Raw genomic sequence first — 13,337 nt, forward strand, 5'->3', positions numbered from 1 at the left:
AAGCAGAAATCTATTAAGCACATACGATGGAATTCTGTTGAAAAACTGTCCTAATCAGTTACCAAACAACATTGATTAAACTGGACTTCAGGATTAAGTATAGCTTTAGACATCATAGAAGAAAACACATCTTATTGCATAGAGGATATATGCAAAAGGAGAAGAAAAAATAATCAAATTCTCAACACTAACCATGTAACTGATATAAAATGCTTGACAAAATCAAAGGGCCTACATTTTAATTGTTAAGTTTTATTTTATAATCAGTTAAGATATGGAATTAGTTATTTTAGAATGGGCAAAACTTAGTCATTCTTGTCATTCAGGAGGTAGCAAGCTGTACTTCCAAGTACAGTAGATAGTACAGCACAAAAATGCTAAAGTATAATAAAGATAAAAGTATATTACTAAAAACAGTATAATATATTAACACAGAATTAGAAAAAGTGACTTACTGAATTATTAATACGTAATATAAAAAATATGAAAGCCAGCACAGAACACACATATCTACATAAAATGAACTTTTATTCAAATCATAACTTTTGGGGAAAAGAAGTAAAAATGGTAACAAGTCAATCTGACAAATCTATTTAGAACCTAAATACTAATGAGCTTGGGTCAGGAAATGAATTCACAATTTGAAGACATGTGGTGCATAAACAATGAATCCTGGAACACTGAAAAAATAAAATTAAAAAAATAAAGACATGTTGACTAAAAGTTGATTGGATGACATGCATTAAAATTATAATACAGAGGAATAAAAGTATATTCATTTTTTTATTGCTGTGTAACAAATTACCACAAACTTAGTAGCTTAAGACAATACCCATTGTCTCACTGTTTTCTTGGCTCAGCAGTCTGGATGCAGTTAGCCAAGTTTCCTGTTCAGGATCTCACTAGAGAGCAATGAAGGTGTCAGCCAGAACTGCAATTCTCATCTGAGGATCAGGATCCTCTTTCAAGTTCACTAGATATTGTAAGAATTCATTTCCTTGTGGCCATAATTCTAAGGTCACCACCTTCTTGCTAATTGTTAGTCAAAGAGGACTATCTACTCCTAAAGGCTACCTATACTTTCTTGCAACATTTTTTGCTTTTTTAGAGGCCAGCAGAAGCTTGTCTCTCAGACTTTATTCTCCCCTTCCCGTCTGTTATGAGGGAATCTCGTTAAATGTCAACAGTAATCACAGGAGTGACTATCCCATTACCACTTCACCATGTAACAAAATCTAACCAAGAGAACTGTGACACCACCTTACCCATAAGGTTCCACCAAGGGGAGGGAATACAAGGTATCCACACCAGAATCATAACTTTGAGAGACCATCTTAGAATTCAGCCTACTGTAGATACCTAAGGATACTACAAGAGCAAGAGGAAATTTTAGATTCAGACAAACAGAACAAAAAAGAAACAGGGAGTCAAACCTATGAGTCCTTACTAGCCACACTCCAGGCATTGTTTTCGAAATTTTTTTTTCTTTTCTTTTCCTTTTTTTTTAATGAAGAAGTTAAGGCTTAGAAAAGTTAAGTAACTTGCCCAAGGTTATAGAGTCTGGATCTACCCAAAAGGAGTGTCTGAATTAATATATCTAGTTAAATGGTTAGCTAGGTAATCTGCTATCTAGATAAATGTTTGGTTGTGGGATTGACAGTGAAGAGGGAGGGAGGGGTGCTCTCAAGTAAGGAGAAACACTGTGCAAAAAGACAAAGAGATTAGACAGGTTACACACAATAAGAAAACTTCAAAACAAGTATGATCTTTAGTTCAGCCTCACTTGAGCACATAGCCTGTGGTAGGGAATGGATGGAGATGAGCTTAGAGAGATAGGCAGGTACCAGTCTAACAAGAATCTTATGAAAACTTATTCCTTAAGGACAGATGAAGCAATGAAAGAATTTTAGGCAGAAGTGTGAAAAATTTTATTGAAATTTAAAAAAGATTCTTCTAGAAAAATGATATATCATGGCCTTCACACTGAACTTTTTAAACAATTTACCAGATATTAGTTATCAATACAAATTATGTATCAAATACATGTAGGAAAACTAAGAATTTGTAATAGATGAAGAATTCCAGGTAAAAAGTTAATACCTCCCCTCCTCCTAAAGTCAGTTATATACATTTCAAAGAGCAAGGTGAAACTGGAGAAAATAACCACAGCAGTGTAACCATATGGGTATCAAATGCCTACCTTTACTTCACCACTTCCACCAGTACTTAGCACGTTTCTCCATCCTTGTTCCCTGGCCCTATTTATTCTCTCCAACTTTTGGGGAAAAGAAACAAACAAAACAAAATTTCAAGTATTTAATATAAAATACATGAAATATATTTACTTACACAATGGAAATCAGTGTATTCCTTTAGGGAAAAAAAAGTATATGTGTGGGGAGGGGGTAGAATGCACCATGGAAAAATGGATTATCCTCTTACCCTTTCCTTTTCCTGTCTTTTCATCTGCTCGGCCTTCATTAAACTAATCTGTAACAATTTTAAAGACAAACTTCTTAGAACTCTTTAAACTATTATCGTCCACAACTTGGCAAGGAAGAAAAAAGCAAAAAAACTACCTGATCCTTTTGTTTCTTTTCTTTTTCAATAAATTCCAACTTTCGCTTTCTTGCTGCTTCCTTAAATAAAAAAAGAACAGTTTTATCAATAGTAATTCCTACTTTTTCTAGTTTCATAAGGAAAGTTAGTATACTAATGGTAAACATATGCCCAGGGAGATTAGGAAGGGAAAAAAAGGATTAAGTTGAAGGTTAATTTGTTTGAAAGAAATAAGGAGGAAAGGTTTGGAGGTTTTATAAGATTTTGTTTCTTAGAATTGTTTTTGCAAAGCTTTAAAATAAGCAGACAGATGTCTTTATACCTCAAACATTTTCCTCCTTTCTTCTCCGGGATTCACTTTCTTCACTGGAATGTGATGGGCCTGGACAAAAAGTAAAACTACAAATTAGATAAGGATTTTGAGGTACCTATTTAAAAAATTCAAATTTGTGGAAACTTAAAATAAGAAAAAGGTAAAGCCAAATACTGCCATGACTCTGTTTCAAAACATATTATCCCCACAGTAACACAATAATAGGAAGAAACTCTTAACACTTACTTACATCAATGGATAGATAGATCATTCAGACAGAAAATCAACAAGGAAACAGCAGCTTTGAAAATCACATTAGACCAGATATACCTAACAGATACATATACAACACTCCACCCCAAAACCTCAGAATACACATTCTTTTCCAATGCACATGTAACATTCTCCAGAATGTTAGGCCACAAAACAAGGTTCAATAAACTTAAAAAGATTAAAACCATATCATGCATCCTTTCCAACCACAATGGTACGGTTTTAGAAATCAATCACAAGAAAAACTGTGGAAAGAATACAAACACATGGAGCTAAATAACAAGCTACTAAACAATGAATGGATCAACCAAGAATTCAAAGAGAAATAAAAAAAAGAAATACATGTAAACAAATGAAAATGAAAACACAACCATCCAAAATCTTTGGAATAAAGCAAAAGCTGTTCTAAAAGGGAAGTTTAGGGGCGCCTGTGTGGCTCAGAGGATTAAAGCCTCTGCCTTTGACTCAGGTCATGATTCTGGGGTCCTGGGATCGAGCCCCACATCAGGCTCTCTGCTTGGCAGCAAGCCTGCTTCCCTTCCATTCTCTGCCTGCCTCTCTGCCTACTTGTGATCTCTGTCAAATAAATAATAAATAAAATCTTTAAAAAAAATAAAAGGGAAGTTTATAGCAATATAGGCCTACCTCAAGAAACAAGAAAAATCTCAAATACAAAACCTAACCGTATACCTAAAGGAGCTAGAAAAAGAACAAGGTCCAAAGCCAGAAAATAATAAAGATTAGAGCAGGAAACAAACAAACAAAATACAAACATATATATGTATGTTATATATATATATCTCTAAAAATTTCTCTAAAAAGTATATATATACATATTCCTAAAAATAAAAGAATGACTCTAGTGTTTGGTATGGTGTTTCTTAAGCAAAAAGAAACCTCAGATTCAAAGAAACTATGAAAAAGGGTTCTTCTACAATTACTGAGTTCTGTCCTCAGATACAGATGTTAATTTTCAAAGTTCTCTAATATGAAAATAAAATGTCATTTAGAAAGCCCAATATTGAAGAGATAAATTTTTTAAAAAGTAGTTATACAATATATGTTCACTATTAAATAAAATTTAAACAATAGTAAGAAGTTAGTCTACTTCACTCTCTACTTGTAGAGGTAACCACTGTCAGTATTTTCATGAGTAACCTTCCAATACACACTTAAGTATATATATAACTATATACATACAAAGAATTTTAGCTTTTTATGCTTCTTACATAAACGTAATAACAATGTGTTATTAGATGAAAAAATGCTTTTTACTGTTAACAATGCTCCTTGACATTTTCACACTGTAGTAAGCAAATTAACAATGGCAATATTCCATACAATGGATATAATTAATTTATTTTAGCATTCCTCTAGGGATGGATAACTGGGTTGGTTCTACTTTTTCCTACTCCATATGCTTGTAAGGCACTTCCCTATCCACTAATCTTTGTGCCATATGCAAGCTTTCAGAAGGGCAATTTTTCTAGACATGGAAGTACATGTCTAACACAACTTAGATGTTGAGAAAAACTGCCCTCCCAAGAGTATACACCAAATTATACTCCCACCAAAACACTCATTTACTCACAGTCTCACGAATATTGAGTATTATCAATCTATCTTGATTTTCTGCTTTTAAAAAGGTTAACAATAACTCCCAGTATAGAGATACTAACATTTCTCTTTTTATGTACCAATTGTTCATCTAATTGTGGCATTGTTCAATTACAGGAGCTCTTTGCATACTGCAGAAAATAAGATTATTACAGATGTTACAAATATTTTCCCCATTCTATTAGTTGCTGTTTGTTGTATCTTTCACCATACAGAAGTTTATAATTTACATACAGTTAAATCTGCCAATCTTTTCCTTTATGAGATCTGCATATATTGTTTTACTAAGAAGACATTTTAACCTCGATACTATGTTTTGTTTCTGCCACTTAGTTTCATTTTTATATTTGGATCTTTAATTTATATTTAGATTTTTAAACATTTATAGTTAGATTTTTATTTGTAGACCTACCTAAAATAAATTTTTATTCATGATATGAGTTGGGAATCTACATTTTTCTAGGATTTCTAGGAAATTCAATTATCTCATAACAATTTATAAGCTGATACATTTCCCCCCCCACTGGTTTAAAATGCCTCATGTATCATATAATAAATTCACACAAATATTTGGGTCAGTTTCTCAAATTCTCTAATCTATTCCACATAATCATCTCCTCTTTTTTCTTTCTTTTTTTTTTTTTTTTTTTTAACTGGGATACAAAGTCACCTATAGGAAAGTAGATAAAAGATCTACACAGAGGTTAGCAAAAATAAATAACCATATAGCTACAACTCAAGTCAAACCAATACCCAGAATCCCTCCAAGTATCCTTTCACAAATTCTACCTCTACTACAGAGGTAAAGTCCTGACTTTTTAACTACCACCTTGCTTTTCTTTATTGTTTTGCAACTTACATATGCCTTCCTAAACAATATATTTTATTATTTTTCTGATTCTGAATTTCTAATGAATGGAATTATATAATATGTATTCTTTTGTATCTTGTTTCTGTTGCTTAATACTGTTTTGGGGATTTATCTACATTATCGTTTCTATCTACAAGCTGCTTCTTTGAGATCACACAGGTATCTTCAACTGTATCTACACAGAAGAGAAAATATGGTAACATAAAACATCACATTAAGAGAAATGTTTTATTTTGCATTTCCTTTTAAAAATCAGAACTAAACCTATTCATAGAACTCCCTCTGGTGGCATAAGAACAGAATCCTTAAAAAAATAACATTACAGGCACTGAAACAAGTTTCTGACATGCAAATATTTTTATCATATGCTAAATAGTAATACTATGTTATTAGCCTAAATTTTTCCAGTTAAAAAGTGACAAGATAATATTATTAAGTGGTTGTAGTTTTCTTATAAACTTCTCATTTTCAAGCTTTCACCACCTCCATGAACACACTAACTTTACACCTATTTATGGGAGCAATTTCTCCTAGTGAACTACAGGCTGATTTAACAACTTCTACACAACTAAATAAAGAACAAGAGAAACAAAGACATGTTTTGTTTTGTTTTTTTAAAGGGAGGGGGGGGCTCCCATCCCCAATGTTGAGAACTACAGTGCTGAGGGACTGGAAACAAAGTGGTCTGCCCTGGGACACAGAAAATAAGCTGTTTAAAAGAACAATTAGTATATAAAAGATCTGGCCCTAGAACTCCATCAAACAGAGGAGCAACTATAACTCCATCTAGGTACAAGTGGCTGGGAGTACCATGGTTTACACTACCTCCTCCGCCATGAAAGCACAGACCAGATTAAGGTACAAGACACCAAAGCTGGCCTACCCACTTCATCATGCTCTGTGTCCCTAGCCCACAGCAGCCCCAGGAGTTCTGGAGCTTTAAAAGAGAACCAGCATACAAAAGAGCAAGTCTTAAAAATCCACCAAGGGGCAGGGAGAGCTGATAGAACTCTTTCTGGGCCAAGTCAGAAGGGCTAGTGAGTAACACAGTTTACACTCCCCTCTACCTTAGTAAAGGGAGCAGGGTCCTGGTACCCTATCTGGCCTGCCACTTCAATGGGCCCCAGGCCTCTAACCCACACCAGATCCAGCCATCAAGGTAGCCAGAGGGCAGTGCACACAAATCCCCTGGTCAGCACTTACTACAGCTCCACCTTTTGTGCCAAAATGACACAGGCCCAGACCACCATGGCTTTGGACAGTTTATAAGGGTAGCTCTGGTGCATGGTGCTATAGGACCACCCAGGTGATACCTGCTTCAGCTCCAGCTGCCATGCCAGGGTGCCCCAGGTATGAAGGCCCCCAAAACACCCCACCTGTACTGGCCTCAGCTCCAGTCACTTTGTCAGAGCACTCTCTATGCAGAGAGTCCTAGAACACCCCGAAATATATCTAGTTCAGTTTCACCAGACCAATGTGCCCTGTATAGAACCATGGGACCCTCTGTGTTACACAGTGCTTCAGCTCTCCTGACAGGCTGTCCTCTGCATTTAGGGGCCCCAGACACTCCCTCCCAGGCCTGTAACCAGTTTAGTTTTAGCTATCCTGCCAGGGTGCCCACTGCATTGAGAATCCCAGAATCCCTTGCTTGGATCTGTTTCAGTTTCAGCTCCTCCTAGGGCACCCTCTGAACATATAGCAACAGGACCACTCTGGCCACACCATCCCAACAAGGCAACCGGGCACAGAATGCCCTATGACCTCCAGGCCACAACAGTCACAGTTCCACCCAGCCACCACAAGTCATCAAGCACACACAGTCTACATAAGGAACAACCATATTTAGGACCACTCCTCCCAAGTTAAGGAAAAGCAGCTGTTCCACATATACCATAGAGACAAACACAGAAAGGCAAGCAAAATAGGTAGAAAGAAGAGTATGTTCCAAAAGAAGGCCACTCCTTCAGGACTGGGAGAGATACTCTTTCACCCAATACAGAGAAACAAATAGAGAAAGCCAAATGAGGAAACAGATATATGTTCCAAACAAAAGAATAAGACAAAAGTCTCAGAAAAAGACCTAATAATATGAAGATAAGTAACATACCTGATAAATAATTCAAAGTAATGGTCATAAATATCTTCACTGAACTCAGATCAAGAATGGGTGAACACAGAGAAAACTTTGACAAATAGAAAGGAAACACAAGAAAGTACCAAACAAAAGTCAGAGCTGAAGAATACGAAAATTGAACTGAAAAACACACTAGAGGGGTTCAACAGCAGACAAGATGAAGTACAAATACAGATTAGTGAGCTGGAAGATAAAGTCATGAAACTCACCCAGACAGAGCATCAAAAAGAAAAAAAATTTTTAAAAATGAAAATAAGGGACCTCTGGGACAGTATCACATGGAATAATATTTGCATTATATGGGTCCTAGAAGAAGAGAAAAAAAAGAGGTCAGAAAACTTAACTGAAAAAATAATGACTGAAAACTTCCCAAACCTAGGGAAGAAAGTGAAATCCAGGTCCAGGGAGTACAGAGAATTCCAAATAAAATGAACCAAAAGAAAGCTATACCAACACACACTATAATTAAAATATCAAAAGTAAAGAGAGAATTTTTTTAAAACACCAAGAGAAAAGCAAATTGTCACATACAAAAGAAACCCCAGAAAGCTGTCAGATTTCTCAGCAGAAACTTTGCAAGCCAGAATGTAATGTCATAACATAAATAGTGTTAAAAGGGAAAAGCTTACAAAGTAGAAGACTTTACCTGGCAAGATTATCATTCAGATTTAAAGAAAAGATAAAGAGTTTACTGGACAAACAAGATAAAGGACGTTATCACCATTAGACCAGCCTTATAAGAAATATTAAGGGACTTCTTTAAGTTGAAATGGCAATAATTAATAAAAAGAAAACATACAGAAGTAAAAAGCTTGCTGGAAATGGTAAAAACTGGATTAATCACTTATAAAGATACACACAAATTTAAAGAAATAAGTAGTAAAGGGGCGCCTGGGTGGCTCAGTGGGTTAAAGCCTCTGCCTTCGGCTCAGGTCATGATCTCAGGGTCCTGGAATTGAGCCCCGCATCAGGCTCTCTGTTCCGCAGGGAACCTGCTTTCTCCTCTCTCTCTGCCTGCCTCTCTGCCTACTTGTGATCTGTCAAATAAATAAATAAAATCTTAAAAAAAAAAAAAAGTAGTAAAATTAACTAAATCTACAAAAATTAGTTAAGGAATACATAAAACAAAAAGATATAAAGAGTGACATCAAAAATATAACATGTGGAAGGATTGGAAATATAGTGTCTTAAAATATGTTCAAATATAAGTTGCTATCCACCAAACCAGCCCTACAAGAAATAATGAAAGAGGTCCTCTAAGCAAAGAGAGAGTCCAAAAGAAACATAGACCAAAAAGGAACAGAGAAAATATACAGTAATAATCACCTTACAGGAAATACAATAGCACTAAACTCGTATCTTTCATAGTGACTCTGCATGTAAATGGGCTAAATGCCCTAATCAAAAGACACAGGGTATCAGAATGGATAAAAAAGCAAGACCATCAATATACTGTCTGCAAGAGACTCATTTTAGACCCAAAGTCACCTCCAGATAGAGAATGAGGGGGTGGAAAACCATTTATCATGCTAATGGGCAGCAAAAGAAATCCTTATATCAGACAAATTAGATTTTAAAGCAAAGACTGTAATAAAAGATGAGGAAGGACACTATATCACACTTAAAGGGTCTATCCAACAAGATCCAACAATTCTAAATATTTACGCCCCTAACACGGGAACAGCAAATTATACAAGCCAATTAATAAGCAAATCATAGAAACACATCAACAATAACACAGTAATAGTAGGGGACTTTACCACACTCTTCACTGAAATGGACAGATCATCTAATCAAAAGATCAACAGGAAATAAGGGCTTTAAATGACACATTGGACCAAACAGACTACACAGATATATTGAGAACATTCCATCCCAAAGCAAAAAAAATTAAAAATAAAAAAATAAATACACTTTCTTCTCCAATGCATATGGAACATTCTCCAGAATACATCACATCCTGGGTCACAAATCAGGTCTCAACTGGTACCAAAAGATTGGGATCATTCCCTGCATATTTTTAGACCACAATGCTTTGAAACTAGAACTCAACCACAAGAGGAAAGTTGGAAAGAACTCAAATGCATGGAGGCTAAAGAGCATCCTACTAAAGAATGAATGGGTCAAAAAGCAAATTAAAGAAGAACTTTAAAAATTCATGGAAACAGGGATGCCTGGGTGGCTCAGTGGGTTGAAGCCTCTGCCTTACACTCAGGTCATGATCCCAGGGTTCTGGGATCGAGCCCCACATCAGGCTCTCTGCTCAGCGGGAAGCCTGCTTCCTCCTCTCTCTCTGCCTGCTTCTCTGCCTACTTGTGATCTCCGTCTGTCAAATAAATAAAATCTTAAAAAAAAAAAATTCATGGAAACAAATGAAAATGAAAGCATAACTGTTCAAAATTTTTGGGATGCAGCAAAGGCAGTCTGAAAAGGAAGTATATAGCAATAAAAGCCTTCTCAAGAAACAAAATAGTCTGAAATACACAATCTAACCTTAACTCATAAAGGAGCTGAAGGAAGAACAGCAAATAAAGCCTAAACCCAGCAGGAGAAGAGAGATAATAAAGATCAGAGCAGAGATCAATGAAATAAAACCAAAAGAACAGTAGAACAGATCAACAAAACTAGGAGCTGGTTCTTCAAAAGAATTAATAAGATTGATAAACCCCTGGCTAGATTTATCAAAAAGAAAAGAGAAAGGACCCAAATATATAAAATCATGAATGAAAGAGGAGAGATCACAACCAATATGAGCAATTATAAGAACATATAATGAGCAACTATCTGCCAACAAATTAGATAATCTGGATGAAAGGGACGCCCTCTTGGAGGCTTATAAACTGCCAAACCAAAATATGAAGAAATAGAAAACCTGAACAGACCAATAACCAGCAATGAAATTAAAGTAGTAATCAAAAATTTCCCAACAAACAGAGCCCAGGGCCAGATGGCTTCCCAGGAGAATTCTGTCAAACGTTTAAAGAAGAATACCTATTCTTCTGAAACTGTCCCCAAAAAATTAGAAATGAAAGGAAAACTTCCAAACCCATTTTATGAGGTTAACATTACCCTGATCCCAAAACCAAAGGCTCCACCACAAACAGGAAAATTACAGATTGATAACCTTGATGAACATGGATGCAAAGTCATATGGCATTGAGAGACTAGCTAATGAAGGAAAAGTCTGGAGGTCCAGGACTTCTGGTGATTAAAGAAGAGGAACAAAAGATATGATGGAATTGGTACATTAGGCCTAGATAAATGTTATATGGAAGAACTGAAGGAAGGAAGGGAGGAAGGCAGGGAGGGAAAACTCATGTGCCAGTTATCATATTGCCTCTCAGCTGCAAATTCACCCTTCTTCTTTTTAGAAGCCAGCCAATATAAACACTTTTTTGCTTGATAGCATGATGTTAAGCTTTGTCCGCAGATGATGTTGGAGGGACAGTGCAGAAGGCAATGGCTTCTGTTCCTAAGTAGCAGGCTTTCTTTCTTCTTGTTCCTCCTGCATGTGGGACACATAGTAACATTCACCCCTGTGGGCAACTTCCAAGAGTTCTGCTAGTATCCCTGTCAACTCCCCTGTGACCTTGGACAGCAACCCCAAGGCCAGTTTCCCACCACATTCCACTGGAGACCCAACTGGCAGCCCAGCCTACTTGTAAAGAGTTCAGCAACACCTGGCAACTTCCACCAGCACTCCAGCAGATTCAATCCCAGTAGATTCAATGATTCAAAGAATCACCAGGCAGCTTCCCAGTACATTTCACTGGCAGGCTGGGCAGGTTCTCAGGAGCTTCATCAGCTCTACTGTGGACAGTTTCATTTTTGCCAGCCTTAGCCTACGGCACACCTCAGTGAACTCACCATCCAGTAAATTATAACCATACCACACCCAATAAGGTTTGAATCTCAGCATTAAGGGTGGGGTTGTAGCAATCTTCCAAAATCTATTTCTTCTTTGGTACTATGTCTCAGAGCTAGGTGTAGAGGCTGCTTCCTTTGTCTGCTCTTCTTATATTCTCTAAAGGTCTTTATTCCTTAAAGTTAATTCTCTAAACATAGTTACTAATTCTTTAAACTTTCCTTGATCAAATTAGTATGTATTTTTTTCTCCTGACTGGAGGCTGAATTATACAACTTATTTGAAGACTAATTCACGGTAATCATTTGAACTATGTTATGATGGGCTTTAACTTAGATTTCTCTTACAGCAGTGTGTTCAATGTTCATATGTATCTAAATACATGTGTAATGTGTATGCACATATGTATGCATGTGCACATGTAGCCCAAAACAAAACCGGTTTCATATACTAAAGTATGCAGCTATTGACATGAAGAAAAATGTCAGATCCCCACAACTAATACTGTGTGTTCTTGGACATTTCACCTAAATACTATAGGTGTTAATATTTTCATCTGAAATATTATAGACTATATAATAACATTCCTTCCAGTTCTATGTTTTTGTTGAATTTATCTGATTATGAATTCTCAAATACAAAATTTTCCCACATTTTCATCAAGTATATCACATTTACTTGTTTTATACACAAAAACAAATGGCTCTGCTTAGGTTGTTCAAAAGTGATTTCACTGATGACATCACTTTCTTTTTACTGCACCAACTACTTAATTTATCTACTTATGTTTCTTTGTGACTTCTGTAAGTCTTCTTAGTTTTAGAAGACTGGTGAAGCAGAGAATAGCAATGTTCTTTAGTAACTTAACAAAAACAATCCTATGAATATCAAGATAACTCAATTGAACTGCAATAAAAAAAGATCAAACTGAATTTGCTACTAACACACAGTCTGTAATATGATCATACCTGTTTATATTTTGGAAGTGGTTTCTTTTCATGTAATTTTTTATCTCCAAATTTCTTATATGTTAAAGGTACTCCATACTTGGCGGCAGGCTTTGTAATTTTCTGAGCAGACACAACAGAAGCCAAGCTTTGTCCTGAAGCTGGTCTTTTAGCTATAAGAAAAGATATAGAGAGTTTTCTTCCTAGAGTTTTTTATATTAAATCTTTAATTTCAAAATTCTTCAAGACAGCACTTTTTCATTTTCATAATCATTGACAGCATTTGAGACTTTTCATTAAAAACCTTGTTTACTCCTTAGTACATGTCAATCAATGCCTTTAGATGATGACTGTATTTATGAATATACTAAAAATTAGTGAATTTAAGTGTTGACTTTAAGTGGTATAAAACTGTAACTCAATAAAGCTGTTAAAAATATTTTTTAAAGAGGACTACTGTTTTAGAAATTACTTTCAAAATTATCACATAAACTTCAAGAGCAAGTGTTTAACACTAACACCATCATTGTAGCAACTTTAATACTTTCATCATCTATAGTCTAAATGATGTCTATACCTAGACTTAGGGATGAACAAACACTTTAAAATAATCACAGCTCAGGGTCCCATGAAATGGGTACCTTTACACACTATTGGTGGGAACATAAAATGGTCAAACTTTCTAGAGGACAATCTGTATCAAGAACAATGTATACGGATTGCTTTTAAAGAAATAATCAGAGATACATAAAAATTTA

General features: G+C 35.6%; 1 protein-coding gene across 6 annotated transcripts in view; it reads right to left on the reverse strand.

Annotated features, from left to right (window-relative positions):
- NEK1 (NIMA related kinase 1) overlaps positions 1-13,337 on the reverse strand; it is a 220,781-nt gene that overhangs the window by 159,436 nt on the left and 48,008 nt on the right. For all 6 annotated transcript variants that reach the window (XM_059175038.1, XM_059175054.1, XM_059175046.1 and 3 more), the window contains 5 exons: positions 12,601-12,752; positions 2,882-2,941; positions 2,580-2,639; positions 2,443-2,490; positions 2,201-2,275 (listed from right to left, as the gene is read on the reverse strand). In XM_059175038.1, coding sequence (XP_059031021.1) covers positions 2,201-2,275; positions 2,443-2,490; positions 2,580-2,639; positions 2,882-2,941; positions 12,601-12,752 — 395 coding nt within the window. The remainder of the gene's footprint in view (positions 1-2,200; positions 2,276-2,442; positions 2,491-2,579; positions 2,640-2,881; positions 2,942-12,600; positions 12,753-13,337) is intronic.

The sequence above is a fragment of the Mustela lutreola genome, chromosome 1, assembly GCF_030435805.1.
Source record: "Mustela lutreola isolate mMusLut2 chromosome 1, mMusLut2.pri, whole genome shotgun sequence".
In the NCBI taxonomy this organism is placed as follows: domain Eukaryota; kingdom Metazoa; phylum Chordata; class Mammalia; order Carnivora; family Mustelidae; genus Mustela; species Mustela lutreola.